This window comes from Littorina saxatilis, linkage group LG2 (assembly GCF_037325665.1).
Source record: "Littorina saxatilis isolate snail1 linkage group LG2, US_GU_Lsax_2.0, whole genome shotgun sequence".
Classification (NCBI taxonomy): Eukaryota; Metazoa; Mollusca; class Gastropoda; order Littorinimorpha; family Littorinidae; genus Littorina; species Littorina saxatilis.
Window position 1 is genome coordinate 24,530,360 of NC_090246.1, and position 15,529 is coordinate 24,545,888.

General features: G+C 40.3%; 1 protein-coding gene across 1 annotated transcript in view; it reads right to left on the minus strand.

Moving 5' to 3' along the window:
- Positions 1-1,706: 1,706 nt before the first annotated feature.
- LOC138958553 (tRNA-splicing endonuclease subunit Sen54-like) overlaps positions 1,707-15,529 on the minus strand; it is a 14,829-nt gene continuing 1,006 nt past the window's right edge. The window contains exons 2-10 of the mRNA XM_070329751.1: positions 14,157-14,321; positions 13,337-13,397; positions 12,930-13,013; positions 11,871-12,025; positions 10,546-11,349; positions 9,973-10,190; positions 8,562-8,625; positions 6,077-6,175; positions 1,707-2,207 (exon numbers count right to left, since the gene is read on the minus strand). Coding sequence (XP_070185852.1) covers positions 2,051-2,207; positions 6,077-6,175; positions 8,562-8,625; positions 9,973-10,190; positions 10,546-11,349; positions 11,871-12,025; positions 12,930-13,013; positions 13,337-13,397; positions 14,157-14,321 — 1,807 coding nt within the window. The 3' untranslated portion in view covers positions 1,707-2,050. The remainder of the gene's footprint in view (positions 2,208-6,076; positions 6,176-8,561; positions 8,626-9,972; positions 10,191-10,545; positions 11,350-11,870; positions 12,026-12,929; positions 13,014-13,336; positions 13,398-14,156; positions 14,322-15,529) is intronic.

Consider the following 15,529-nt stretch of genomic DNA (forward strand, 5'->3'; position numbering starts at 1 on the left):
GTCTTGTCTGCACATTCGCTTATGTCAGTGTACATGTTATGTCCTACGCTATCTTTGAGCAGTGAAACACTGCTTACTAGTGATGTGTATACAACAGCAATAATTTGTAAATAAAACTCAGATACGACAGGAAAAACAGGTTGCTAGCATAGAGTGCATGACACAACCTTAGGAATGGTAGCGCCGACAGATTTGAGTACATGTACAAGTGAAATGCTTTGCTGGCATCACCGTAGCTTTATTTACTGTTGCAGTGATGTCACGATTGGACTAAAACATGAACATGAATGTGATAAAACAAATGTTTGTACATAATGACGTTTTCAGATTGTTCCACCTTGCAAGACATTCCAAGATATCGTTGGTGTTTTTAAAAGGTGATATTGTTAAAGTTTACACTTACTGAGCTTCTGTGTTATTGTATACAGTTTACATTGACTTGAGAGAAATATGAATATTCAGAAAAAAAAGGGGTGTTAAGGGGGGAGGCTTTCAAATGTATCTTACAAAAATTAATATCTATTACTTTTCGTATCAAATTCTCAACAACCACAAAATTAATGTTTATTCTACATCTTTGTTCTTTCATTCCCAGTGACCTTTCTCTCTCTCTCTCAGGCACCCCCTCTCTCGATATATATTCCTGTATTGCATTCACTTTAATGTGTTGCTAATTTTCTAATTTTTCTAGAAAAAACAACACACGAGATATTCCTCGATTGATGATGAAAGCACCAAAGTCACGTTCTTGTTTCTTGGAAATTATGATGCTTGTTGATGAAGGAATTTAATGTTTTATTCTGTGTTGCCTAATATCTTTTTGTATCAACTGTGTGTGACATTGAGAGAAAGATGAAGATAAACTCCTACCAGAGTTAAAGCTGTGTCTATTCAATGCATTCTCAAAATAATCTGAAGTTCATGTCACGAGTACAGCGGACCCACACACACATGCATGCACATACATCAAAATGCCTTCGCAAGCACACACATACACACACACACACAAGCAAACACAAACACACACACAGCAGTGCGCAAACACACCTCAACAAAAACAAACACAGGCTCACAGAAGACAAACACACACAGACACACACAACAAACATGTACAGACCAATGAGCAAGCAGTAACATTAACAAACTCAAACTTTGATCATAACTGAAAGTAGCCCTTCTCAAAATGAACAGTGAAGGAATCACAACTGAAGCACAAACAGCCCAACCTAACATGACTGACATTCATGTGCGCAGTTTCGTAAATACTTAATCAGATTGTGATCAGACCTGATGCTCTGCGGCAGGAGCACAATTAATCTTATTAAAGTCTCCACAACATCAATAGGTGTCCAGTGTTCTCTGTACATATCACGATCGATCAGTCTTTTTTCTGCAACTTACTTAACGCTGTGAATAGCCACAGGGCGTGTCATGAGACTTAGGGCAAACCTCTGAACAAAACAAAAACGAATGAAAAGATAAAAGAAACAGAAATTTTGTTTGTGAGCTCTACATTTTTTCCCCTACACTCAGGTTGCCTGTAATGAAAAACTCAGCTTTCATATATATATGGTTGTTTTAACTCGCTGTGAACCTTCAACTAAATAAAATATTGAATTTTGTAACATTCACAATTAAACACACACATACACACCCACACATACACTCAAACACACACATCCATATAGTGAACCACACACAAAAAACATGCTTCTATGAATGTATTATAGAACAATATCATTATGAAGATGAAACAATGAGGTCAAGGTCAACACAGGCGTAACCCAACAAATTATGAAAGGCATAAATGTATGTGAGGAGTAAAGATCACAATCTCATTGTCAGCATGTCAACATCCATTCCAAAGAGCCATGGGATGCATAACACGGCAAGGTCTACAAGGTCAAGGTCAGCAAGTGTCACTCAACAGGTCAAGGTCGATTAAATCTCTCTCACACACACACACAGACAGCACATACACACACTCACACATAACCATAACTAACAGACAGATGAACAGGAAACAATGAAGACCATCATTATGTCACTGTCAGCCAACTGATGAGGGATTCACAGGAAGGTCAAGGTCATCAAAAACAAAGAAACTGATCTCGCCGCAGTTGACGACAGCCCAGTGGAGTGGAACATCGTCAGCAAGGTGGGCTGTGGTTGCATGCACCTCCATTACATCAGGAGGGTGGTCTCCCCTGCAGACAATATTATTGAACAGATCACATACTGTAGGGCCTGTATTTAATGACCACCCAAAGGACCCACCAAAAGTGCTCATTATAGACAGATGGTCGCTATGGAAAGATGAATTATTTATGAGAAAAAACAAACCACCACCCAAACACATTGGGAATCTTGTTGTTTGGTTGTAGGCAGGCAGGGATGTCGTTAGACATCGGACATAGACCGATTAAAAGGCTCATATGTCCGATTCACTTAGCCGCATGGCGGTCAGATGTCCTATCGTTTTCAACTGAGCACGGTCATTGTCCGATAAGAACTCCATTCCTTCGGACAGTGCGTTATTTGATAATTTTCCTTTCATGATAATAATCTTCAACAAGTCGCGTAAGGCGAAAATACAATATTTAGTCAAGTAGCTGTCGAACTCACAGAATGAAACTGAACGCAATGCCATTTTTCAGCAAGACCGTATACTCGTAGCATCATCAGTCCACCGCTCATGGCAAAGGCAGTGAAATTGACAAGAAGAGCGGGGTAGTAGTTGCGCTAAGAAGGATAGCACGCTTTTCTGTACCTCTCTTTGTTTTAACTTTCTGAGCGTGTTTTTAATCCAAACATATCATATCTATATGTTTTTGGAATCAGGAACCGACAAGGAATAAGATGAAAGTGTTTTTAAATTGATTTGGACAATTTAATTTTGATAATAATTTTTATATATTTAATTTTCAGAGCTTGTTTTTAATCCGAATATAACATATTTATATGTTTTTGGAATCAGCAAATGATGGAGAATAAGATAAACGTAAATTTGGATCGTTTCATAAATTTTTATTTTTTTTTACAATTTTCAGATTTTTAATGACCAAAGTCATTAATTAATTTTTAAGCCACCAAGCTGAAATGCAATACCGAAGTCCGGGCTTCGTCGAAGATTACTTGACCAAAATTTCAACCAATTTGGTTGAAAAATGAGGGCGTGACAGTGCCGCCTCAACTTTCACGAAAAGCCGGATATGACGTCATCAAAGACATTTATCAAAAAAATGAAAAAAACGTTCGGGGATTTCATACCCAGGAACTCTCATGTCAAATTTCATAAAGATCGGTCCAGTAGTTTAGTCTGAATCGCTCTACACACACACACACACAGACAGACACACACACACACACACACACGCACATACACCACGACCCTCGTTTCGATTCCCCCTCGATGTTAAAATATTTAGTCAAAACTTGACTAAATATAAAAAGTGACCAAGCGCTCTCGCGTACAGGTGCAGTGAAGTTGTGCAGTGCAGATTTTGCGTTTTACGAACTGTTTGCGGTATGAGCTGTTTGTGTACATCCGTCTACAGCACTAAAGTTAGGAGTACGGGAGACAACTCCAACTGACCAAGGCTCGCATATGCTTTAATTTGCTTTCGGTTAGAGTTGAAGCGCACGGCTCTGAATTATGCCACCGAAAAAAGCGAAAGCCTGCCAAACAAACAAAAAAGCTAAACACGTTTGGCGTTTCAACAGCATCGTGTGCTACATTAGGGCCAAGAAGAACATGGGAAAACACGGCTAGCAATAGCATAATTCCGGAAAATGACAGCGCCAATGACAGTGTCGCCGCTGAAACCTCCACAATCACGGAAAGTCAAGTTTCGTGACTTGAAGATGTACATGTCGGTACAACAGGACATTCGCACAGACGGTCTTTTAATAAGGTTAACTATTCATGGCTGACCCTGTTTAGTACTAGTTGGTTAGAATTTGACAGCAAAGAGACCATCTATATAGGTAAACTGTTTTGTCAAATATGTCAAGAAAAAGCTCTGTTAAGAAATCATGCAGTTTGTGTGGCAATCAAAGTAAGAGCAGGAGTGTCGTTTGGGTTGGCCCTTCGCCGATTTTTTTTTACTTTGGCCGAAACTTTCATGTCCCTATCGGCCAAATGTCCGAAGAGTATTCGCCTAAATCGGCCAAAGTTTGTCCAGTTCTTTGTATTGGTCAGGCTTTGATTGCTAAAACTGCTGAGGATGTACTTAGTCAACTGACTGACGTTTATTTCCTTCGCGAATACCAAAAACGAAACATCAATGTTTTGAACGGAAGCCATTGTCAAAAATTATAGATGCCAGAGTGAAACCACACTCTCAGCGTTTGCGTTCGCCGGTTCACGATAGTTTATAAGTCAGTCAGTGCTTTCGATTTGGATTTGAACATCATGTCGCAACCAAAAAAGAAAAAAACTAAATTGGCCAAGGTTTGCTACCCTTCGCCAAGGTACGTGATTCCGGACAAAATGACAGGAACACCGCGAATGTGGACAGTGTCAGTGTGAGTGGTAGTAGTGTTGTCGAGTCGATCGAAGCAGACGACATAGCAGACGATAGTCACCGCGAATCGAAATCTGCTGAGCCAGAGAATGAAAAGCGTCCTCCAAATCGTAGTTTCTAAGCAAAATGGCTCACCCTACACGTTTTTTTTATTGGTGTTTTACCAGTCATGTTTCCCAAGGCTTGTCAAGATTAGCACAAGATTGGAAGAGTTTTACGTACTTTCAAGAAATTAAAGTTAAAGGTTTGAAAAAGTTTCAGAGAACTGGTGTCTGATGTAGTTAAATCAGCAAAGCTGATTATTTCAGTTGCAGTAAGCAACATATAATCTAGGGGCGGATTAGGGGGGTGTTACAGGGGTTGCGGCCACCCCCCCCCCCCCTCCGGCTGTCCCCCCCCCCCCCAAAAAAAAAGATGTCTGTGAATTTTTTTTTTTTCTGTCTGTAAAGCAGGGGGAAGAGTTAATTGTTTAATTGTCATAGTATGCGACATGACTTCCTTCTAACCATACTATATGATGTCGGGAGCAAATATCAGTGAAGATAAATTGCCATTATTTAATAGTCTAACGTTAAAAGAAATAATGAGTGGCTGCTGACACCAGTTGATCATGTTTAAAATCAAGGATAAGCCACAAATTGTTTATAAAATAGCTAAAATTCTTCAGCTTAAGGGGGGCTTTGCCCCCCAGACGCCCCAACAGGACCCTGGACCCCAGGTTGTACCCCCCCCCCCCCCCCTCTGGCTTAACTGCTCCGCCCCTGTAATCTGTGTTCCTAAGACAATGATTGTATGTATTTGTGTTCCCCTCTTGAGTCTTGTGCTTCAATGTTGCGGTGACTTTGTATGAGCCAAAATAATAGCCGAAAATTGTTCAAGATGTCCTAAAGCTTTCTGACAGTTTCGGCCAAATGTCCCAACATGAAAATGTCTAGCAACACCCCTGAAGAGTGCTGAAGTTTTTGGTTGCTTTTTAGTTTGTTCTTTTTTGTGTGTGTCCTGTTTGAAACAAAAGTGATAAAACAATATACGCACACAATGTTGGTGCATATATTGATATGTGTGTGTGTGTGATCATAATTTTGTGTTTTGCACAAAATTATAATGTCCTATTAAAATGTCTGAAAGAAGTCAAATGTCCTATTGATGCCGAAGAGCTCAGGACATTTGTCCTATAGGTATGAATTTGTGGCAACATCCCTGGGCAGGTGATTTTAACCGAGTGGTGGTCACCAGGGCAGGTTTTGATTGTAACTGCACTTTATTGCACACTTGAATGGACAGACAGGCAGAACATTCAATATTTAAGCAAAACAAGTATTATACATCAAAACAAGAACGGTTCTGGCAGTTATAAATAAGGGTTTTTGCAGAACCCAAACCAAGAACAGAAGCTACACAGATATTAAAAAATGTGTTTTAAAGCCAGCACGCTACTGACCGAGCTATTTTCTGAGCAATTAATTGAGTTCAACCAAAATACGCATCCAACTGTGTGCAAACCAAGCACTGACTGATATCGTTTAGAGGTCCAGAGCTCTGGTACTCACCTTACAACACAAACTCTATGATCCGGAAGCCCAGGACTGGACTTCTTGAAGCTGGTGTTTGGAAGATAAACATCAAAGCATATCCTCACAGCGTCTGGGCTGAAACAGTCACATTTTATTGCATTATTTTGAACTATACTGACAGAATTTGTTATACAGTTAGGCCACCTAGGTGGTGGGTTCAAGTGCTAGTCTTTCGGATGAGACGAAAAACCGAGGTCCCTTCGTGTACACTACATTGGGGTGTGCACGTTAAAGATCCCACGATTGACAAAAGGGTCTTTCCTGGCAAAATTGTATAGGCATAGATAAAAATGTCCACCAAATACCCGTGTGACTTGGAATAAAGTGTAAAAAAAAAATTCCATCTCACACGGCATTAAGCCTCAGGGCTTGGAAACATGAATACACGCATGCAGGAAAAAAAAAAAAATGGGTAGCGCCGTATACTGTACTAGATGATTACCCGCTTCGCCGGGTACCGGCTTCACCGGGAAGAAGTAGAGCCGAATACCAGGCTGCGCCTGGGACCCGGCATTGCCACACGGAGGAAGGGAGATAATCGCGGCTAGAGGAATACCCGGCTTCGCCGGGGTGAATCGCGAGACAGAGACAGACAGCGTGGCGGTTCATCACAATCACCTTTGCAGGCGAAGTCCTGTCAAACGGGATTGAGAATTTTAGAGCTTATTTCTTAGCCCTATATTATCTGTTGTGGCTTCTCAAATGCCAGAACATACAGACAGACAAAAGCCGCTAGACCACATCACAAACAGAACTCTACAATACACAGGTTTTTGCTCACACACACACACACACACACAGAGAAGCCGTATATATATGTATATCTATATCTATAAATATATAGAGATAGGTGAGAGTGTATTTTTCGCGTGGCTATAAATTGATTCGACCTTTTCACTTTGACAGTAAGAACAACTTACGGGTGCAAGGGAAGCGTTCTGGACAGCGCAGTGACATTCTAAAAATAGTAACTTAGAAACGGGAATATGGATTGAAGCCACACGAAGGAAGGGAGATAAACGCAAAACACTGGAGAAGATAAGGAAGAGTTACTTGTAATGGTGAAATGAACACAAAAACTAAAATTGGTTCAGCGCTGCGCGCTGAGAGCACGTGTTGAAATATCTCATCGATGATATTGTGTCCGAGGTGTAGCTGAATACGGTGTCCAAATTTGAAAAAGATCCACCGAGAACTTTGGCTTTGGTGTGTCGGTATGGGGGCCCGGGTAGCTCAGGTGGAACCAAAATCGGTTCAGCGCTGCGCGCTGAGAGCACGTGTTGAAATATCTCATCGACCAGATTTTGTGCAGGGTGTATCTGAATATGGGCACCAAATTTGAAGCAGATCCATCGAGAACTTTGGCCGTGCATGGCGAACAAACACATACACACACACACACAAGTCGTATATATATATATAGATGGCAGCGCTTGCTTTCCCCAGGGAGAAAGCAGCCCGAATTTCTGTGAGGTTACCCTCATGGACTATATAAAATCTTATCCTTATCCTTATCCTTTAAAGACGACGAAATATTCTTAAGAAAGCCACGTTTAAAAAACGACAGTTTTCATATGGAGGTAAATTTACAGAGACTGAAAAAAAAGAGTCTGAGCCAGGTGTTAAAAGAGAAGTCTAAAATCGAGGGGTCTCAAAAGGGGTGGTACGACTGTATGATTATTGAAATGTCTTCAGAGAGAGAGAGAGAGAGAGCATTTTACATATTTTCCAGTTCCTTCATGTTGAAGCAAACACACACACACACACACACACACACACACACACACACACACACACACACACACACACACACACACACACACACACATAAACACATACAGGGTGACCCCCCAAAAAAAAAGTACCCAAACAAAACGTCATAAATTAAACAAAAATAAAGCAATCTTCATAAAATTTATGTACACACACAAGTAGCCTCTGCATGATTTGCACAGAAAATTTTAGCGTTCTAGCTTGTCTTTCAGGAAAGTTCTGCTCATTCTACAGAACATGCTCCAAATGGCCTCCGCGCCGATTCAGGCAAACTTGAACTTGCCGCGCAAAGTTATCAATCACCCGCACACACTCCTGTTGCGAGATTCCGCGAATGGTTGTTGTGATGGCTCGCTTGAGTTCTGCGATTGTCTGTGGGTTGTTCCTGTAGACGTTGTCTTTCAGGAACCCCCAAAGATAGAAATCTGGGGGATTTAAATCCGGGGGAGGCCATTTGGAGCATGTTCTGTAGAATGAGCATAACTTTCCTGAAAGACAAGCTAGAACGCTAACATTTTCTGTTGAAATCATGCAGAGGCTACTTGTGTGTGTAAACAATTTTTATGAAGATTGCTTTATTTTTGTTCAATTTATGACGTTTTGTTTGGGTACTCTTTTTTTTGGGTCACCCTGTATGTGCGTGTACACAGTTACATGGCACATGCATGTTGGTGATAGTCAAAATTACCTTGGGTTTTCAGGAAATGGTCCTTTAAATGGCTGAATTACTGAAAGTTTATTCAGCAAAGCAGCTGAAAAGGAATAACGTAGAATATATTACTCCAGAAGCAAACCATCAATGAACTCTCAGACATGAATTGCGACCTTTTTTCATCCATATTCACGACTTGCACTAGAGTTTGTGATTGAGCGCATGGTGACTGTCATTATAAGTCTCAATTTTCCCATTTGTTGGGGGAACTGTGACACATGTCCATTTTTTTAAGATAAGAATTAAGAAAAGTGTCATCAAAGTTGAGTCGAATGTATCGTAACATCATGTTTTTAAACAAAGGGAGGTAATCGCTTCTCATTTTTTCTAAGCTGAAACTGAAAGTGATTGGGAATCCAAGTCTTACGACCACAGACAGCATGCTGCAACATTAAGATAAATCATTCTTGTCTCCAAATTAAAACCCATGTCTTTGTTTGTCAGGTAACCTCAGGCTTATGTGCAAGGCAACAATCAGACCCGGGAACTGATACGATTTTGCCGTATTTTGTACGTATGATTGTCTAGAATACGATCAATACGGTCAGTGGAACAAATTACGATGAGAAAAATTCCAAGACTACTTTTCTTCACAAGCACATCCTGAAGCCGATCCAGTGTTTTAACACACGATTACAGTTATTGTCAGTAAACATTGAAAGAAGCATTTGTTTTAATTGTATTGGTAAACTTATTTAACAGTGCGACGGACGCGTGTGAAGCAAGTTTAAATCATGGATGTTCAAATGCTGGGTGGAGTATGCTCATTTTTCTTTTAAAAAAAACACCAAGTTTTTTTGATAATACATGTACTACAAGTGCAAAACAGTGGTTCCCAGGTCTGAACAATATTGTTGCTGTTTCAAAGTTAAAAGTACCATCCTTTTTAAGAACCACGTCTTGTTTACCACAACAGATTTCCCCAGCCTTTTACATGGGACAAGTTTATGCATCCACTTGGACCTGGACCCAAACATCTAAAGCCTGGCTGCTTCCTGTACAAAGTGAGCATTTTTTGTTGAATTAAATGTACAGATTGGCATAGTTGTGATTTAGAAAATTCATTCAACAACAACAAAGTTCCACTACCCACAGAAACCAGTGCAGATTGTTGGCATGTGTCTAGGCCAAAGTACAGAAATGTTGGGGAGGGGGGGAAGGAGCTTCAAAAATACCATCCTTCTTGTGTACACCATCATGCACACCAACCACAGATCTCTCTTATCCCATGTAAAAGACTGGCGAGATCTGTGGTTGGTGTGCATGATGGTGTACACAAGAAGGATGGTATTTTTGAAGCTCCTTCCCCCCCTCCCCAACATTTCTGTTGCTGGCGTTGCGAATTGTTCTGTCGAGACCGTAACTCATTGTTATCAGTAAACCATACCTGTAGAAGTAGCATCAGTAGGTTGCACCAGTGGGGTTACCTCCCCTCGCCAGAGATGCGCGACAGGTGATTCCGCAATGAAGCTGTTTTCCCGTTGTCGCAGCTCCGCCTTCCACTCCCTCCAGTTCTTGGCGTTGATAGGCTTGCTGTGTTTCTGGTACCACTCCGCATACGAGAAGTCCAAGCTCTTCAGATGTCCATATTCATCTTCCTGATTTCTGATGAGTGAAATCAAGCACATGCACACTGATTACCATACACTAAATGTCCATACATCTTGCATGAATCACATTGTCTCTCTAGTCCTAAGTAAAAGACAGTTTATAAAATCGCTTGCATGATCACTATGTATACACAGGATCTGAACTCAAAGTCTCGCTTTACATGTCAACATGATGTATCCAAAATACTACGTATATAAAAAAAAACATTTGCAATTTTTTGTACAGGATGAATAAAGTTTCATTATTGTTATTTACCTGCCTAAATGATTAGTCATTATCCACAAAACTACCAAAATCTATCCATCAAACTTAATTACCACGAATCAATAATTAATAATCTTCTACTCACAGAACTGAACGATGCGACTGCAGCTGCTGCTGCTGGCGGTACTCTTCCACGTCAAACATGCACACATCCTCGTAATCTTCGTCAACACCAGTGTTTGGGGGCAGCAGGTGGGAGGGAGGAATCGGCAACGACACTGTCTCCGTCCCGCCCATGTCTGGGAAAGGAGTAATGCTGAAGTCCCAAGAACTTAACCCTAAACTGCTGTGGTGAAGCAAAGATTGTTTGATTGCACTTGACCATGGGTCTTGCAGGCTGGGCATTCTAACAGAGGATGCTGATCTCACTTTTTTGCTGTTTTGGTTTTCTACCCTCAATTTTTTCACAGGCGGTTCTCCACTTTCTGTGTCCCGTGTTGTTTCTACTGTTGTTTCTATTTTCGTTTCACTTCCCTGCCTCGAGTTTTGCTGGGCTGTAAACTCATCTGCTTTTGATCTATTTTCCGCGTTTTCTTCTGAGACAGTGCTTTCGGATGCGTTGTGGACAGCTTCTATGTCTAACAGGGGAGAATGGGTCTTGTTCTGAGCAGGCTGGTTACTTCCCTTTGAACCTGTAACCTTATTAAGGAGTGTTTCACTTCCATTACGAGCACCCTGCTCTGTCTGTTTGCCTGATACAGGTTCCCTGTCACATACAGCTTGCCGCAAACATTCTCTCTGAGTATCAGTGCTGATGTTTGTTTGGTTGCCTTCATCACATTTTGTGGTTTGTGCACAGTCGGTTGTTTTTGATTTTGAGTTCTTCTTTGTTTTCTTACGGGCATGTTTATCCAGGCCAATTTTCTTCTCATACGATGTGACGTCCAACCTAAAACAGAAGGAAAGCAAATAACATTTGAAAACGATTTTTGTTCAGAATGTAGCTAGAGAGTGTTTTTAAAAAAAAATGTTGTTTACATCTGTGTGTTTTGTTTAATGGAACACAATGTACAAGCACAGCTTGTTGAAAATAGATACTAACAGAACTAACCACATTATAAAAAAAGAGTTCTACTCAGTCATGCAATGAGCAGATCTGTGGTACAACTTTACGAGCTTGTGAAGTGAAACATTTGTTTCTGACAGATGCAATTTGGAATTTAAATCATTTACTACAGATTCATTATAATGCTGCACTTCATTAAAAGAACAGGTTTGGAGATACCAGATAATTATGATGTTAACCTGAGGTAGAAATAAGATAAAACTATTCCATTCAAAAAGCTTAATCTCACCACAGGGTTTTGAAATGTTGAGTTATGCAGCTTGTAACACATCCCTCAAAGGTGAACTAACATCTACATCTCCCAAATAAGCCACTGTTTATTATCCGCTATACATTCCACTTACTTTCCTGCATGGCGAATTACGATAAAGCCAAGTCTTCGCAGGTGAGCATAAACTTGGTATTCCTCTTCACTGATGTCACATGAAGGATGAAGTAATAAATCGCAGGCCTCCTGTAGACTGAGCGACAGGCCTTGGTGCCTCAGATCCAGGCAATTCTGTCAACAAAGTTCAGTTGTTTGCCTAACTGTAGATAACAGACCTTTCATCGCAGGTACCACTGTACTGCCTGTTTAAGACCTCCAAAAATCTGAGAAAATCAGGTCTCAAAAAGGAGGGAATCTTAAAATGGGCATACATTTACAGAGGTTATGAAGAGAAATTCCCAGAAAGAAGGGTTAATACTAATAATAATACACTTTGACTTTGAGAGGGGTGTCGCGAAAGGGGGGTCTTTTGTAGACATTGAAAAGGAATTCAAAAGCTCTTTCAAACTGGCTAGATCAGTAGATGTTATCAAATATGAAAAAAAAAACACTTGCCGCAACTGTGTCAGAGTTAAGCATAATCGGGTTAGTTTTTCTGCTGTCACTCCTCTTTCTTAGTAAACTTTTTCTAAGAAAAGACAACATTTATGCAAAAACCTGACTGAATCAGCAAATATGATGGCAGCTATGTACATTTTTAGACTGGAACAAAAGCGACGAACAGGTTACGTTTACCATCAAACACAAGTATGACGTGATAACTTGAACTTCTGACACTTAGGGGCCCTGAATTGCATTCTAAAACATACGTTCAGAATATGGCTTCCCTCAATTTAATGTTCCATACTTTTGCTCTTCTGAAATGATAACAAAAACGATGTTTGGTGGCTTGTTGTCAGACCTCGGTCCTCGGGGAGCATATCGCATTCGGTGTAACATCTTTATCAACATCGCCTTCGGCCTCGGTCGAATAAGATGAAACAGAAGACGATACCCTGGGACCAACAAAAAAAAGCTGGTCTGACAGCAAGCCACCAAGCATCTTATAATGTTATGATATATGATATAGATATACATGTATAAGATATAATTATTCTCTGCAAAGATGAACAATAAAAGCTGCTGTCCATCTTACAACTTCCATGAGGAAAAGGGCCTCTTCAGGGTGCAGCCAGTTGCGTTGCTGGTCTGCAAATCCCATCTTCATCCAAAACTTGGCCTGTACAGAATACAAAATCTATTAACACACTGCAAGTTCTCCTGAAAGCAATACTACACCCAAAGACACCCCCCCCCCCCCTCCACTCCCACGCAAAAAGTGGAGACCATGCAAGTTAAAAGTCACCTTCCAGTACATCAGACATGTCAATAGGTCCTGAAGAACAGTAAAAGTACACTTTCAGGTAGGCTGAGAATTTGAAATATGCTTTGAAATGCAACTTCCTACATTCAACAGACTTATAAATAGAACTATCTTATTCAATACTCCTTCTCAGCAAAATTTCACCAATATTTTCCAAGTGAAATTCTCTCCTCACTTACGGTTTTCTCCAAGTTGACGAGTCTCATCTCTGAACTCCAGGTCCCTTTCACTAGACTGCCGCTGAAAAAAGCATAATTGATAAATAGATAAATCAATAATATATCAATAAATAAATATATCAATGTCTCAAAACAAAGGTGAAATGAGATAGTTTCACACAGTGAAATTGTCATGGTACTACATCAGTACATGTAGCTAAACATTGTGTCAGTTTGGTATTCTTTCAGCTTAATTGCTTTTCAATTTTCCTTTTCTTGTTTCCTCAATCAGTAAAGAAAATATATCCTACATGTTGTGTATAAAGTCAAAATAGGAACGGCAGACATACAAATTAAAACACACATGTTACCATACAATTTAATTCAAAAAGAAATGCAAGCATTATTAACTGAAACTGTGAAAGAGATCTTTCATCATCATTTACATAGATTCTTGCTCTCCGAGTCTCTCTGACAACAGTAATTGTCTGTTTTGCTGTGCGTCTGCCTTTCTATTTAAATGCTACACATGCACAGTATAGAACACAGAGTCATGAATCAGCCTTTAAGAACAGTGGAACCCTCCTCCCCCCCCCCCCCCCCCCCCCCCTAATTTAAGACCCCCGTCTTATGACCTTGGTTTTTTTATAAAGATTTTCTGATATATCTTGTGTACATTTGATTCCATTTTGACACTCCCTCTTTATTAGGACCTATTTTTCTCACATTTAGGGGGGTCTCACAAGGGGCCGGAGTACCACTTTGTGTATTTAAGCTTTGCCAGTTCAACTTCAATACAAACTAAAAGTAAAACTAAAAGCATAATTTTCCGATATCTGACCTCTTCTCAACTCTGGGTTCTGCAAGAACACTCTGGTGTTCTTCATAAAATGCCTCCAATCTCTTGTCCTGCAACCAGGATCCATCGGGCTCATAGTCTTTGGCTCCACCACGCTGTGGCACTGACAAATTCTCCCTTTTACGACACCTGAACAACTCCTCAGCACTGAAAGCATTTCAACATTTCTGGTCAGTCAAATCCCTGCATAGAAATATTATTTTTTTGCAGCACATTTATGACAGTCTGAAAAATGTTTAATTTAAACAAGAACATGTATGGCACAGACCCCTGCCAGATTAAAGGAAAGTTTTTTAAAATTAAATGGTGTCGAGAGGCGTGCTCGGTTCAAATAAATCAAGTATCAAACTAACCTTTAATTCACTGTCAGCATCTTTCATATCGTGACACTGACAGGTGGTTCTTCTGACTCAATACCATCCACAGAGGAATGAAATTAAATGTTGTTTTAATAACTTGTATGTAACGCATCAGCAGTTCAAGACATGCACCCAGAAACTGTTTCTCTGGTTTATGCTGATCCAAAACATGCGTTTTTCAGCGTGTTCTAGACCACATATTTTCAATGGGACCTTAAGGTCTGGTAACTGAGCAGGCCACGGTATAATAAAAATTGTGTGTTGTCTCTTCCATGTGTTAAATAATACCACCTTATCTTTCTTTCTTTATTTGGTGTTTAACGTCGTTTTCAACCACGAAGGTTATATCGTGACGAGGGAAAGGGGGGAGATGGGATAGGGGAAAGGGGGGAGATGGGATAGAGCCACTTGTTAAGTGTTTCTTGTTCACAAAAGCACTAATCAAAAAATTGCTCCAGGGGCTTGCAACGTAGTACAATATATGACCTTACTGGGAGAATGCAAGTTTCCAGTACAAAGGACTAAACATTTCTTACATACTGCTTGACTAAAATCTTTACAAACATTGACTATATTCTATACAAGAACCACTCAACAAGGGTAAAAGGAGAAACAGAATCATTTAGTCGCCTCTTACGACATGCGGGGGGCAGAGAAATAAGGATGTGGAAAAGAAGACTTTTGGTAAGTGAAATAAAGGTGATGGATCCAGTCAGGTAGAAATAAGACAACACGAAAAGAATTGGAAAACTGCAGGGAATAGTAGGGAGAGTTTTCTTGGAAGGAAATATAGGTGAAAGGACTGGTAAGGCAGAAATAAGACAAAAGAAGAGAAGTAAAGGGGTGAGGTAGCTCTGTGGAAACACTCCCGCCGCGTGAAGGCGACCCCATGGGAGCAATACCACCTTATGAAATGGTGCTTGTAATTGTATTGTCTTTTAGTGGTCTCCAATATATATATGTTGAGCAACAAATATTCAACAAACAGAAGGTTGG